Raw genomic sequence first — 12,710 nt, 5'->3', positions numbered from 1 at the left:
TTCCGTGCTATATGCTGATGTACTGTAGTGTAAACAATGACAAAATATCAAAATCAAAGTATCTTTTCTTCTTTAACATTGTTTTTTATATCACAGATTCACATAAACTGATACACCTCTGATTAATTTCTCTCCTCTTTTTACCCATCAGAGGTTACAGGAGGACGGGCTGGATGAGCTGATTCTCCAGAGGTTGTGGTTCCAGGTCAACCAAGGCGTGTTAAAAAAGGTAGGAATATTGTAAAGATGCATTATGTTCGATTTTGTCAAAAAACAATGATTTTATTTCCCTTGTGTAAGTTTATGTAGTTTGTTAAAACCTTCTCTCCTAACTGCCTCAACGGGCCCAAAGTTTCGATATGATTTCATCACCTGTGGTCATTAATGTGTGTAACACTCAGCATGTGCTGTCACTGGCAGACCTTTCTTTTACTTTGAGTGCTATGAAAAGGTTATATAAGGTGGTTTAGGGTCAAAAATGTTAACAGCTGAGGACTGATCACTGCGCAGCACAAAACGAACACTATCCAGAAGGACAAGGTTTGTGGCGGCTTCAGTGAAGTTGGAGATTTCAAACACATCGGAGTCCACAGTTCAGTCAGCAACTCGCTTTTGACATGTGACCTCGTATTTTTGCCACACAGAGATAAATGTCAGCTTGAGGTAAATCATAAGACTAAACCTTTGTAAATCAGTCAATAAAGATCAGAATTTTAAAATCACATGTCAGTCATTGACTCCTTAAAGGAACAGGCACGTACTGTATGCTGACATGGACTGGTCAATGCAGGGGTTTAAGTGGTAAAACACCACCCACACATTTTGTGCTCCTGACAAAGACGAACAGGTTAAATTAGTGGGGTGGAGATCTGCAGCTCTGTCTCCTCTCTGTTAATGTCTCCAACCCTCCAGGGCCTTGGGCTTGGGCCCATGTAGTCCTTAGAAGTAAGTAGGGACTGTTTGCAAACAACAACTAACCATTTTAACCTCATACTGACAGATATTCAAAGCTAAGTGAGTCACTCAATCCATCCCAGTCTTCTGCGTCACACCAGTACAGCTGTTGACATCAGTGAAGCTGGTTTGTCAGCCTCCATTAAAAAAGAAGAAAAGAGCTAATTTCACCAGCGTCATCGCATGCTTGATTCAGGTTGTTTGTCTATGTACACAGAGTCAAAGATCTGAATGAAGAAGATGGCTGAGCGTGTTGTTTGCTGTATTCAACTTTGAGAGCATCATGTTTTCTTAAACTAAAGTTAAATTGTAATTTCAGATCATCAGGGTTATGCCAGAGAGACATCCTTCACGTCCATACACCGCTGAGTTGGAAAGTCGCTTCAGGGATGCAGAGGGCGTCTTTGTACAGTCACATCCAGCTGAGGTAAGCCAGAGTTCAGGTATCTGTACAGCTGTATTCAATTATTCTTAAAACTAATCAATTAAGTTAGTAAGTGATTTTCTCTCAGACTGCAGAGGTTAGAGGATATTTGACAGGGGATGGATGTCACATTGATCCTATTTATCAGTACTGGGAATGAATGCCATCATTAAAAAAATTAAATGTGGCGTCTACTTATAATCCTAAAAGAGCTGAGTGAAGTTGAATTCAGGACACGCATTGATCATTCAGTGAAGTTAGTGTGAGGGATATTTTGCAGAGAAGTGCCTTGGGCAGTCTACTAAATTTAGTTTTTCCTGTATTTGTGCTGGTGTCTAATATTCCAGCCCAGTTTATTCACTTTGAATATGTGTTTTCCTTGTCCTCTGTGTTAAAGCATGTCGGCCAGGCAGAGGCAGTGATAAAAAACACTTTTGAAATGACAGACATGGATGTCTGGACAATTTACATGCATTTACGTACCATTGTCTTATCGGCCATCCTCCACAAAATGCCCTGCTGTGACCTTGTGCTGAAGTAGACTGAGTCTAAAGTCAGCAGACACTGACGCTGTCTGGACTGATCACAGCCAGATCAGATGCATTTAGGTGGCCATAAAACCCAGACCGAGCAGTGTTAAGTCGGTCAATTTCTTATCTCGAGTTTCTAACAAAATACAGCATATACATGGACAGGGCAACAATGTGAACAAGTCACAGCTCTCTTGGACTGTGTAATAAAGGAGAGACTTGTGAAGTTGTAGAGTAAATAAAAAAAGTGTTTATTATATTATATGTAATTCTGCATGTATCTGATCCAACCCAAACTTATTTTAGTGAGACACTGTAATTTTTGAAACGGTTCTCCTCTTATTCCCACAGTCTCCTCCCACTAAAATAGTGCAGCTATCCAACAAAGGTTGGTAACAAGTTGAGGCGACAAAATCTAAAATGTGAAGTTTGTATGCAAATTCAGTTCATATTTGTGGATTATAATAATGCCGAATTGGCAAGAATACTGTCGACATATGATGCGTTTTATCTTGTGTTTCTAGAGTTATGTGTTCTTGCAGACACATACTGAATTGTTAATATGTTACATTTCTTAAAGGGAATTTGGCGTAATATTTTCCTTCAGGAGCAGAATGGGAAATAATCTCAAAGGCATCTAGCTGTAGTCTTGCAAAAAGTGAACCTGTTGGATCCCCAGTCTTTGCAAAATCTTACAGTGTGTGACTAATAGCGCACATTGTCTTGAGATGTCAGAGGGTGTCAGACTTGAGTCTTTTAGACGTTAAGTCTTCCAGTGTATAATCGGCATAAACTGTGATCCATATCTTGTTTGTTCTTTTTTGTATTTTGCAGTAAAATGTGTATCTTCTTTCACCATTTCTACTAAATAATTTGGTTACATACACATGCTGAGTTGAGAAGTGTTCCTCAGTGGGGTATTACAAAGACTTGACAGACCTGAGGAACCAATCCCATAATGCTATGGCTTAATGAGGGGTATCAGAGGAGAAGCTGTACTGCAAGCTGTCAGTGATCACGATTGGGAACAAGGTTTATCTGTCATTAACAACACATTATTAGCTGTTTGAAGACAAGCCAGACTCCATTGAGGAAAACAGTAATTTTACATCACTGAACACAGGAGCTGCGTATCTACCACTGCCTCCATCAGCTAGTTTGTTTATGCTATTGTGTGACTTTGGGTTTAAAAGGGTTACTTCGGAAGCTGTTAATAGCTTCCTTGTCTTAACACACTGCCGACAAAATGCTAGCACATAGAAAATACTATCAACATAGCATACTCTTAAACTGTTGCTTTTTTAGGTGATTGTGCAACCAAAAGTGGAGAGAAAAGTGGGCCTAAGTAAAATGTTCTTGCCTGGTTTTACTTTGGTACAAAATGATAAATATTTGGTTGTTCTTACCCTACACAGACCTATTAAACATTGTGTGACCCCCATGTGCCATTCAGTTGAGGTCCTGCATGTGGGTGGATGTGAGGTGTGAGGAGTCACAGCCTGCAGGGACAGACAGAGGCTAAGGGAATCACAAGTTCTGCATGGATGCTTTGAAATGTTATGGATTAAAAGCATCTGTTGGCTTTCTCCAATTGTAAATGGCTAAAAGATGTAGGAGGAAGTGTTTTGCAGCTCAGGGAAGCATTTTTTGTGTTTTCTTCCATTGCCCATGATAATCTGGTGCATATTGACCATGCATAGTCACATTTTGAAATGCTCACAGTGAACGGGTTTTTTGATGCTGACTCACACTGTTGTCGATTAATTCCTTGAGATATTGACATTTTTAGATGCAAAGCGCCTCATGGATTACATTTAGCCTACCTGGCCATGTCTCACAACATGCATGTGTTTCTGTGTGTGTTTTTGTGTGTGTCCAGGTGTTCCAGCAGGAGCTTCCAGAGTCTGTCCAGGATACTTGGGATAATTTAACAGAAGAGCCTGACAGAGTGCCAGAGTCCAGCTGGCGATATGTTTCTCCGAAATCCCTCCTGGACAACTTCTGCCAAACCATGCACTGCCTCTTCAGCGAGTGCTTTGCCGGCACAGAAGCACCGCAGGACTGTGAGTGTAACAAAAAACCCCTGCTGGTGACACTGCAGGCTGCACCTAAAACCTAAGAGTAAAAGACATGCTTAGTTTTTCTAATGTTACAGTACTATAATAACAGAGGCTAACACACAAGTAGCACAGGCTGGCTACACAATAAGAAGAATTTAAAGCAAAGAAAAAAATAGCTTGTCTAAGGCAGGACATTCTAGTGTCCATCTATATTTTGGGTCAGCCAGTGGCCAAGACACTGAGGCCATGATCTGCCTCATGTGGGGTTAAAAATTGTGTGACGCAAACATGTTGTCATAGATGCACATTTTTTTCATGTCATATGTAATCAGGAACCAATTCAAGAGTCAGCTTAGATTTGACATAAACAGAATTTAGTTGACAGTCAGGACAGTACATACCCAACATGTTTTTGTTTGACCTTGCTGTGGAGGATGTTGTTTAAATGTCCTCCTTTGCTCTCAGTGAAAGCATAGCCAAGCCTTTGATGCTGCAGCTCATGTTCGAGACATTGCTTTTTTGGACAAATTTTTGTGGCTGCAGATTTCCACATAGTGATATTGTTCTACTCACAGCACACAAACACTTGAAGCTAACATTCCTTCCTGTCAGAAACACTGCCAAACACACACCCAGACACACTTTGTTTCATAATAGCAGGAGTAATGGAAAATACCGAAATGGCATTTTTATTACTAGTTTCACACAGCATCGTAAAACTGATCCAATAAATCACAAAATCGTGGAATGAGGAAAATCATACAAATAACAAAATGATACAAAACCAAAATTTAACAGGCGTTACATTTGTAACCTGTTCCTAAAGTGTTTGCATTGATATATCTTTCAGCTTTAAAAGTATCCAAGGTAATCAGTACTCATACACTAACAGCTAAGCTTTGCTGTTGTTGCTGGGGTTGCTGAGGCAGATAGAAGGTCTAACTCCAGTTGTTTTTGAAGAGCCCCAGCTTCTGTTCTGGCAGAGGGCCCCCTCCCAGATTTTGCAAAACTTAAATTGATAGGACATGACTTAACCTTACTTAAAGTTGATGGATGCAGAATGCGTTTGTTAGAAGGAAACCAGAATGTTTAGTAAGACCTGGAGGTGTGTGATTCAGTGTCCCTGTAAGAGAGGCCCCAACACGTGACTACGTTCATTACAAAAAAAAAAAAAAAAAAACAAGACGGATTTAATGAGGCAGTAAACATTTAAAGCCACCTTTAATTTGTATCCGTTTCATGGTCCATCTCCAAATATCAAATGGCAGCATGCATCAGAATCACAGAATCTGTTTGTAGCATGCTGCAGTGGCACAAACATCACTAAAGCAGCCAGCACTTGACACATTTCAGAAGCAGATGATAAAGTGATGAGCAGTAAGACGGCACTGTCCTTCTCAGCTGAGTTATTTGTTGCTTGGATGGATTAAACTAAGCATGGCCCTACACTAAACACACACTGCAGTGCAAACCAAAATGTACACTTTTTCTCAGCAGTTCTCTACAGCCCTTTTTATAGAGTGATTGCACTATAGAGCCGCTACAAAGTCCCTTCTTCATGCCACCTTAGCATTTTTACACAGAACAAAACAACAGCAGCATTATGCTGCTTCAGTGTGTGGTTATAGACAACATGCTAAGAGGTGTGACATGTAACACAACAGCGTCGGCCTCTAGTGTAACATATAAAATACACATCAGCAGTGCTTTATAAACAATAACAATGGCATTGATGTGGCAGTAACAATCATTTCCCGTCCCTGTTGTGTGGCAGTTGGTCTCGTTCTCTGCTCGGAGGGTAAGAATGTCTCAGACCTCATTGTTTTCCCAAAAAAGAGGACATTTTCAGCCACTGCTCTTCTTTGAGTTAGCTGCTAACTGCTCTCAGCTGCTTCTTAAATCTCCCAGCAGTCTATAGTTCTGCCGACTGTACCTTTTACAAATATGTAATTTCTGCACTGTTACTACCTTCTCTCCTGGCGAGACAAGAGGAGACAACTCTGTCCTCTCATTCAATGAATGTACCTTTTATACAGAACGGTGAGGCAGAATAACAGTGTGGAATTCCTGCTCTGAAGAGGCAGTGTAAAAGGGGCTTATGTTATACATGTTATCTGTCTTGACTTGTCTTGTCTTGTCTTTACAACTAAGAAGTAGTGAATACAAAAGGTAAAACGTGGCAGTGTTAGAAAATGTTTAAATTTGCTTTTAATCAAATTTCTTCATCACAGTTAAGTTACCAAAAACCTTTCATTGGAAGGCCTCATATGACATACTCTTCTTCCAGTAACACGTCACTATGCTTTTGACCCAATTTCATTTAAGGCTAGTGATATATTTTTACACTTTTTAAAATTAAAAGTAATACATTTCACAGAAAGAGATACAGTACTAGGGTGGATTGTTTTTCACTGAATGATTTGTAACCATACTTTATGTGGTATGAACTGTTTTGACATGGGAGAAGCTTGAATGCGCTTGATTAGATAACCATAAATCCTTCTAAGAATACACCTATAATAAAGTAAAAACACCTAGAATATGTATAAAACTGACCTAAAGTCCTAAACAGCACAGACAGCATATCAGTAAAGATTACAGTGTCACAGATGGGGAATGCTATACATTTACTAATGTAGGTATGTACACTGCCCTGGCCATTTGTTCGTACTCGAGGTAATCTGTCATTGTCATAATGTGGCAGTATACAGTGTGTGCCATTTGAGGCCCCCATTCTTGGAGCAAACAGTTCCACATGTGTCTCATGTGGGTATCAAATTCTCAACCTCGGTGAAAAATGATCTTGAAAACTTTCTACTTTTATCCTTTGTGATCAGCTTGGATTTTTTCCTTTAAATAGTGACAGTAAGAATAAAAATAAAAGTACAAAATGTCCAAAGTCTCTTCTTCTTCCCTGTCCGTCTTAATGACACATGTTGTAAACACTCAAAACTTTACCAAAACAGAGATAAATACATTGGTTCTATTTCAATTTTTATGCAGAACCTTGTCAAGGCACATTTGTTGGTTTGGTTGCAGCTCCTTCACTTGGTAAGGGGAACTAGATGTTGTGAGACTTGTTTAAAGAGGAAGTAACTGAGTGTTGTGCAAAGAAGACAGTCAGTAAACTGCAATGGAAATTGATAACAGCAAAATATCCAGAGGAAAGCTGAAAGGCTGAGTGGCTGAGCTAGGATACAGCAGGAGATGAAAAACAGAGATTTGAGTTTTTGGATGAAACGAGTATCCGGTATGGATAGTGTACATAATACTAACACAAGTATCATTGGAGTAAACTCTGTGTCAATATCCGTTATCATGATAAAGGAAAATCCTCATTTGGGTAGCTAAATAGGTCTCTTACTCATGTGATTAAAAAATGAAGCCCAATTCTGAGGCTGCTCTGTGAATAGTTTTCTGATAAGTAGTAAATATATATAGCCACTTCCTATAAACCCATATCAATTCAGGTTAAAATAGGCCCCAAGGAATGTTGCTCAGCCTTGCAGTCAGTTTTTTTCCAGTGGCCACTTGCAACATTGCAGCAAAAGAAAAATCCCCTGTGGCCCAAAAAAAAACATTTTTCCCATAGGCCACAACTACAAAAGAGACATCTGAAAAATTGTTGACAGGACACTTCAAACTACAAACAAGGTCAATTATGACTCTTTATGTTATCATTGTTTTTTTTATCCATGGAGGTTCTATATGTGTAAAACTTACCTGGGGCTGAGAAAAGTGATTTAAAAAGTCTGTGACATCCTGTAAAGTCTATGAGCTGAGGGGGAACTTGGATGGCCACATACTAAACTGGAAAGGAGAAACTTTTTTGGCATGCGCCAGGCAACCAACTCCATTGAAATAAATAGGCGCCATCTTGGCATCTGGTAGTTATTATTATAAAGTCTATGACATACCACCTGATGCTAACACTAGCATAGCTCTCTCGCTGTTGTCACACACCATCAACAAACTACAGCAGGGTCACCCCGACAGTGTACACATTGTTGCTGGTGATTTAATCAGGCAGACTTAAAGTCTGTCCTGTCTAGGTTTTATCAGCATGTTAAGATTCCGACCAGGGGGAATAACACGTTAGATCCATGCATACAGAGCCATACAGCTCCCACACTTAGGCAAGTCAGACCACCTATCTATGCTCCTTACCCCTGCATACACACCTCTCAGAATAAGGGCAACTCCACTGATTAATACCATCACAACGTGGCCTGAGCATGCACTTCTTCAGCTTCAAGACTGTTTCACTCATACCAAGTGGAGTGTTGTACACACGGAGGCTGCACTATCCTACATCAAGTTCTGTATGGGGAATGTCACGGTGGACAAATGCATACAGGTGTTCCCCAACCAGAAGTCTCGGATGACCAACCAGGTCAAGACACTCTTCAAGGGCTGCAACACCGCCTTCAGGTCAGATAACAAAGATCTGTACAGTGCTGCTAGAGCTGACCTGAAGAGAGAAATGAGGAAAGCCAAGTCCGACTACAGGAGGAAAATAGAAAGCCACCCTACCAACAACAATCCACGGCAGGTGTGGCAGGGTATCCAGCAGATCACCAATTTCGGGGGGCAGATCAACGCAGCAGAGGACTCAAGCATTGCACTGGCAGAAGAGCTGAACACCTTCTTCGCAAGCTTTGAGGTCCCAACCCAACTGTCTGCAGCCACACCATCCCAGCCACAACCAGCTCCCAGCTCCCAATCACTGACTGTGCAGGTACAGGATGTGAAACGGATGCTAAGCAAGGTGAACCCTAGGAAAGCAGCCAGACCCGACGCTGCTCATCTCTCTCTCTCTCTCTCTGCCCAGACAATCCGGAACAGACTGCATGCAGCCAAACTCTGGTCTCATAGGGCTGCCAGGAGGCGTGCCATGACTGCCCTTCACCGTCAGGCCCGCTCGCACTGGTGTCAGCAACATGTGCACTGGAACCTGAACATGTGGAGGAACGTTATGTTTAGTGATGAGTCCAGATTCTGCCTACAGCAGTTCGATCATATGGATCAAAGTGTGGAGAAGACTACCTCCAGAATTTGGGAGTGGAGAGGATGAAATGGCCTGCCAGCAGTCCTGACCTCAACCCCATTGAACACTTGTGGGATCAGCTTGGACATGTTATTTGTGCCAAAGTGACCAACACAACCACGTTGGCTGACTTCGACAAATGCTGGTTGAAGAATGGGATGCCATCCCACAGCAGTGTGTGACCAGGCTGGTGACCAGCATGAGGAGGAGCTGCCAGGCTGTTGTGGCTGTGTATGGTTCATCCACACACTACTGAGGCTCCTGTTTGTTAAATGAATAAATTGGTAAATTGCCAATTTGTCTTGTTTCTTCAGACTTCAATTATCCAATCCACCAAACAACACCAAAGAAGAGTCAAAAGCAAAAAAAACTGTATGGCATTGGCAGAGAAGATTTGGCAAATTTTTCATAGGCGCAACCCACCTACTCAGCTCTGCTGCTCATCCCACAAATGCATGTTCCTTCCAAATGTGGCACCATTTGGAAGGGAAATAAACAGGCTTTCCAACGGTATAAGATTTATTGCCAAGAAGCATTGTTACAACAAAGAAATAATCTACCAAACACAAATTTTCTTACTTTTTGTGCCTATTTAAGAGGTGAAACCTTAGGGTAAATTTAAGCTTATTTGGGCAGAGCCAGGCAAGCTGTTTCCCCCTGTTTCTAGTCTTTGTACTAAGCTAAGCTAATTGCCCACTGACTCCATCTACATACTTACTGTGCAGACATGACAGTGGCATTCATTCTCATCTTACTCTCATAAGCATATTTCCATGAATGTTAAACTATTCTTAAGGTTTGTGAAATATTTTTTACACTTTTTTATCATAAAAAGAAGCAACAGACATGGAATAATATTTCCAAGAGTTAATCAAGTATCTCTCCTCTCTTTTTTTCCAGACTGCGATGTTTCCTATTGGAGGAAAGGCAGGAAGAAAGACTTACATCCTGAAAGCTGAGAAGAGGCCAGCGGGGGGAAGTCGTCCCTATTGGTACCGATAGGGGATTGGTATCATTGTCTCCCTTGTACGATAGGGAGAGGGATAAAAGGACAATCCACACGGAAACAAGAAAGTTCAGTCCTGATTTGTGAACATCAATAAGTCTTTCCCAAATCTACCAAACAGAGCTAAAATTGTCTTGGAGACACAAACACTGGCAACATCAGCCAAAGCAAACTGATATTGCAGGTATGGCGACAGTATTCATTGTGATTTTCATGAGCATAGGACTTTTTGCTAAAATGAAATAACGCTCATTTGGGAGTAAAAACTCCAACTCAGATTTTCCAATTCTCTGTCACTCAGGAAGTGTAGAGTACTTGTCTTGTGATGGCAGCTTAGGTTGATGCTTTGATACTTGGGTTTCAAGGTTTGGAAGAGATTTGTTCATGTTCACATATATGGGCTTAACTGATCATCAAATTGATGTCACCGTGACTTTGCCTAACCTCTGCCCAAAAAGCCTGTGTTGCGCTCCAGTGGACCTGCATGGTTCACCTCAGAGACCAACAAGAAGCAGCAAGAGACTACACATTGGAGTGTTATTATATTGAGAAACTCCAGCAGACTTTGTATCATAGCCAGACTTGTCCTCTATGAACGCCTCTTTCGAACTTCAACAAGATACAGCAAGAGCAATGTACATGAACTGAACTTCAAACCTACAGGCAAACTGCTAACTACTGTTTTTTTCCCTCTTCAGTTGTTGACTATGCATTTCCAACACATTCAATTTATCAAAAAAAACAAACAAAAAAAAAAAAAACCCCAGCTTGGTCTGTGGCGCTATGCTTAAAAATATGATGCTCTAGGTACCCCTCTAGTATCAGCTTTGGACATTCAGGGACAAGGTGTCAATGTCTGCCAGTGTCCTTTCAAATTAAACTTACATGTTTCCAGGACCTGTCACTAAAACTACTTTAGGTTTAGGCAACAAAACTGCTTGACAAGGTTTAGAAAAAAGATCATGGTTTCACTTAGTGACGTGTGTCATGTGACGTTAACTATGTAACGTAGTTAAAAATTCAAAGTTGACTTTTGGTTTCACATGGGACACGAACAGTGGTCTCCTGGGTGAAAGTCCTGTTTGTTGGACCCATCCAGCACCCCTCCTTCCCTTTCTTGCTTTTTATACTATGCCTTTGGGGATGGGCTTACATTCGATGTAGTTGAAAGCCTGTGGTATCTCTTACAGACGCTCAAGGGTGCCTTTTGTGTCAGAATCAGACAGCAACTGCCTCTGACCAAGCTGCCATATTTAATACCCTGGTAGGGCTGGGCGATATGGAGAAAATCAAATATCATGATATTTTTGACCAAATACTTAGATATTAATATTGCAAAGATATTGTAGGATGGTTGCTTTCACAAAATATTTACACAATAATATTTTTGATAAATAATCGTCAAAGGCCAAAATAGAACAGCTAGAGCAGTCTGTTAATTCCAGAATATTATATCATTTTACTGTAATGCAGCCTTTAAACCACCAATATCTAAGACGATATCTAGTCTCATATCACAGTATTAATATAATATCAGTATATTGCCCAGTCCTGCACCTTGGGAATGAGAACGGGCTGGCACTTCTTACCTGCAGCTTACATTTAAAGTGTTATTTTTAGATCTGCACTATCAGCCCACATTATTCAAAAGCTGTCAAAACAAGTTTGTTCATTTTTGCTCAATTTCATGTATTTCTTTTTATATATTTATCATGCATAAAGAGAGACAGTGAAATCCCAACAAACAACAACATACAATCATCTCTCTCCATCCAAGGTATGCATTTTTATACTTACTGTAGATCTGTTATGTAATTGTTTTTTTTTTTTTTGTTTTTTTTTGTAAAGGCAACTATTGAATATTTTGATAACCCAATTAAATGTGTAAAGCTTAAAGAGTGACCATCAGCATTTCAAATATGAAGTAACATCATAGTCTGATTTGTTTATATTTTATAATCAGGTCCCAAAGCTATATTATCTAAATATAGTATCTGAAAAATAGTTACATGGAATACAAGTTAGTGAGAATGTGCAAGTTGATAGGATACATTTCATTAGAGCAAACAAAATTGGCATCCCAGGCTGGTTTGGGTGTATTTAGTTTCAGAATTTTAGCTCTGTACATGCTGTAATAAAAACTGTAGAAGTCTAACCTAAAACTTGCAGACATTACAAGTATGTAATAGCTATTGTCAACATTGGAATCTTTAACACTTTTCAAATTTTAGTTTTACTCAACGACAAATTCTGACTAAGATTTTGCTTAAAAGCAAAGCAGTATCTCCTGTCAGTGTTTTCTGTCTGAGATTGCCTCTCAGGTTGTGTCAGCTTTACATTATATTTCTTTCTACTTATGCGATTCAGCTCAAGGCTATCTTGTTGCTGTTAAATTAAATGCATTAAATGTCCAGTTTTGAGAAATTAAGACATATAATTCATCCATAAATATCATAGAGGTCAAACTTTAGTTTAATAGGTACTTATGAGGCTCAACATATAAAGGACAATGCACATCTATGAAAAAAACTTAAAAATGAAGACATGAGTAGGCTTAATGCTTTGGGCATATTCAGCACACTGAGGGCCTTAGGGTTGCTTTTTCATGACTGAGGCATAGACGGGCTCACAATCATTTGCTCACCACTTCATGCAGTCACCATTTTTCTATAGAGCTTGTTCAGACCTG

The 12,710-nt window shown here is 40.1% G+C and overlaps 1 protein-coding gene across 2 annotated transcripts in view; it reads left to right on the top strand.

The window, feature by feature from the left end:
• The window catches only part of il34 (interleukin 34), a 43,652-nt gene extending 32,869 nt beyond the window's left edge, over positions 1-10,783 (top strand). For both annotated transcript variants that reach the window (XM_033635876.2, XM_078168245.1), the window contains exons 5-8: positions 152-229; positions 1,274-1,381; positions 3,788-3,971; positions 9,916-10,783. In XM_033635876.2, coding sequence (XP_033491767.2) covers positions 152-229; positions 1,274-1,381; positions 3,788-3,971; positions 9,916-9,974 — 429 coding nt within the window. In that variant the 3' untranslated portion in view covers positions 9,975-10,783. The remainder of the gene's footprint in view (positions 1-151; positions 230-1,273; positions 1,382-3,787; positions 3,972-9,915) is intronic.
• Positions 10,784-12,710: the final 1,927 nt, after the last annotated feature.

Source organism: Epinephelus lanceolatus, chromosome 5 (assembly GCF_041903045.1).
Source record: "Epinephelus lanceolatus isolate andai-2023 chromosome 5, ASM4190304v1, whole genome shotgun sequence".
NCBI lineage: Eukaryota > Metazoa > Chordata > Actinopteri > Perciformes > Serranidae > Epinephelus > Epinephelus lanceolatus.
This window is presented reverse-complemented; position numbering and strand designations above follow the sequence as displayed.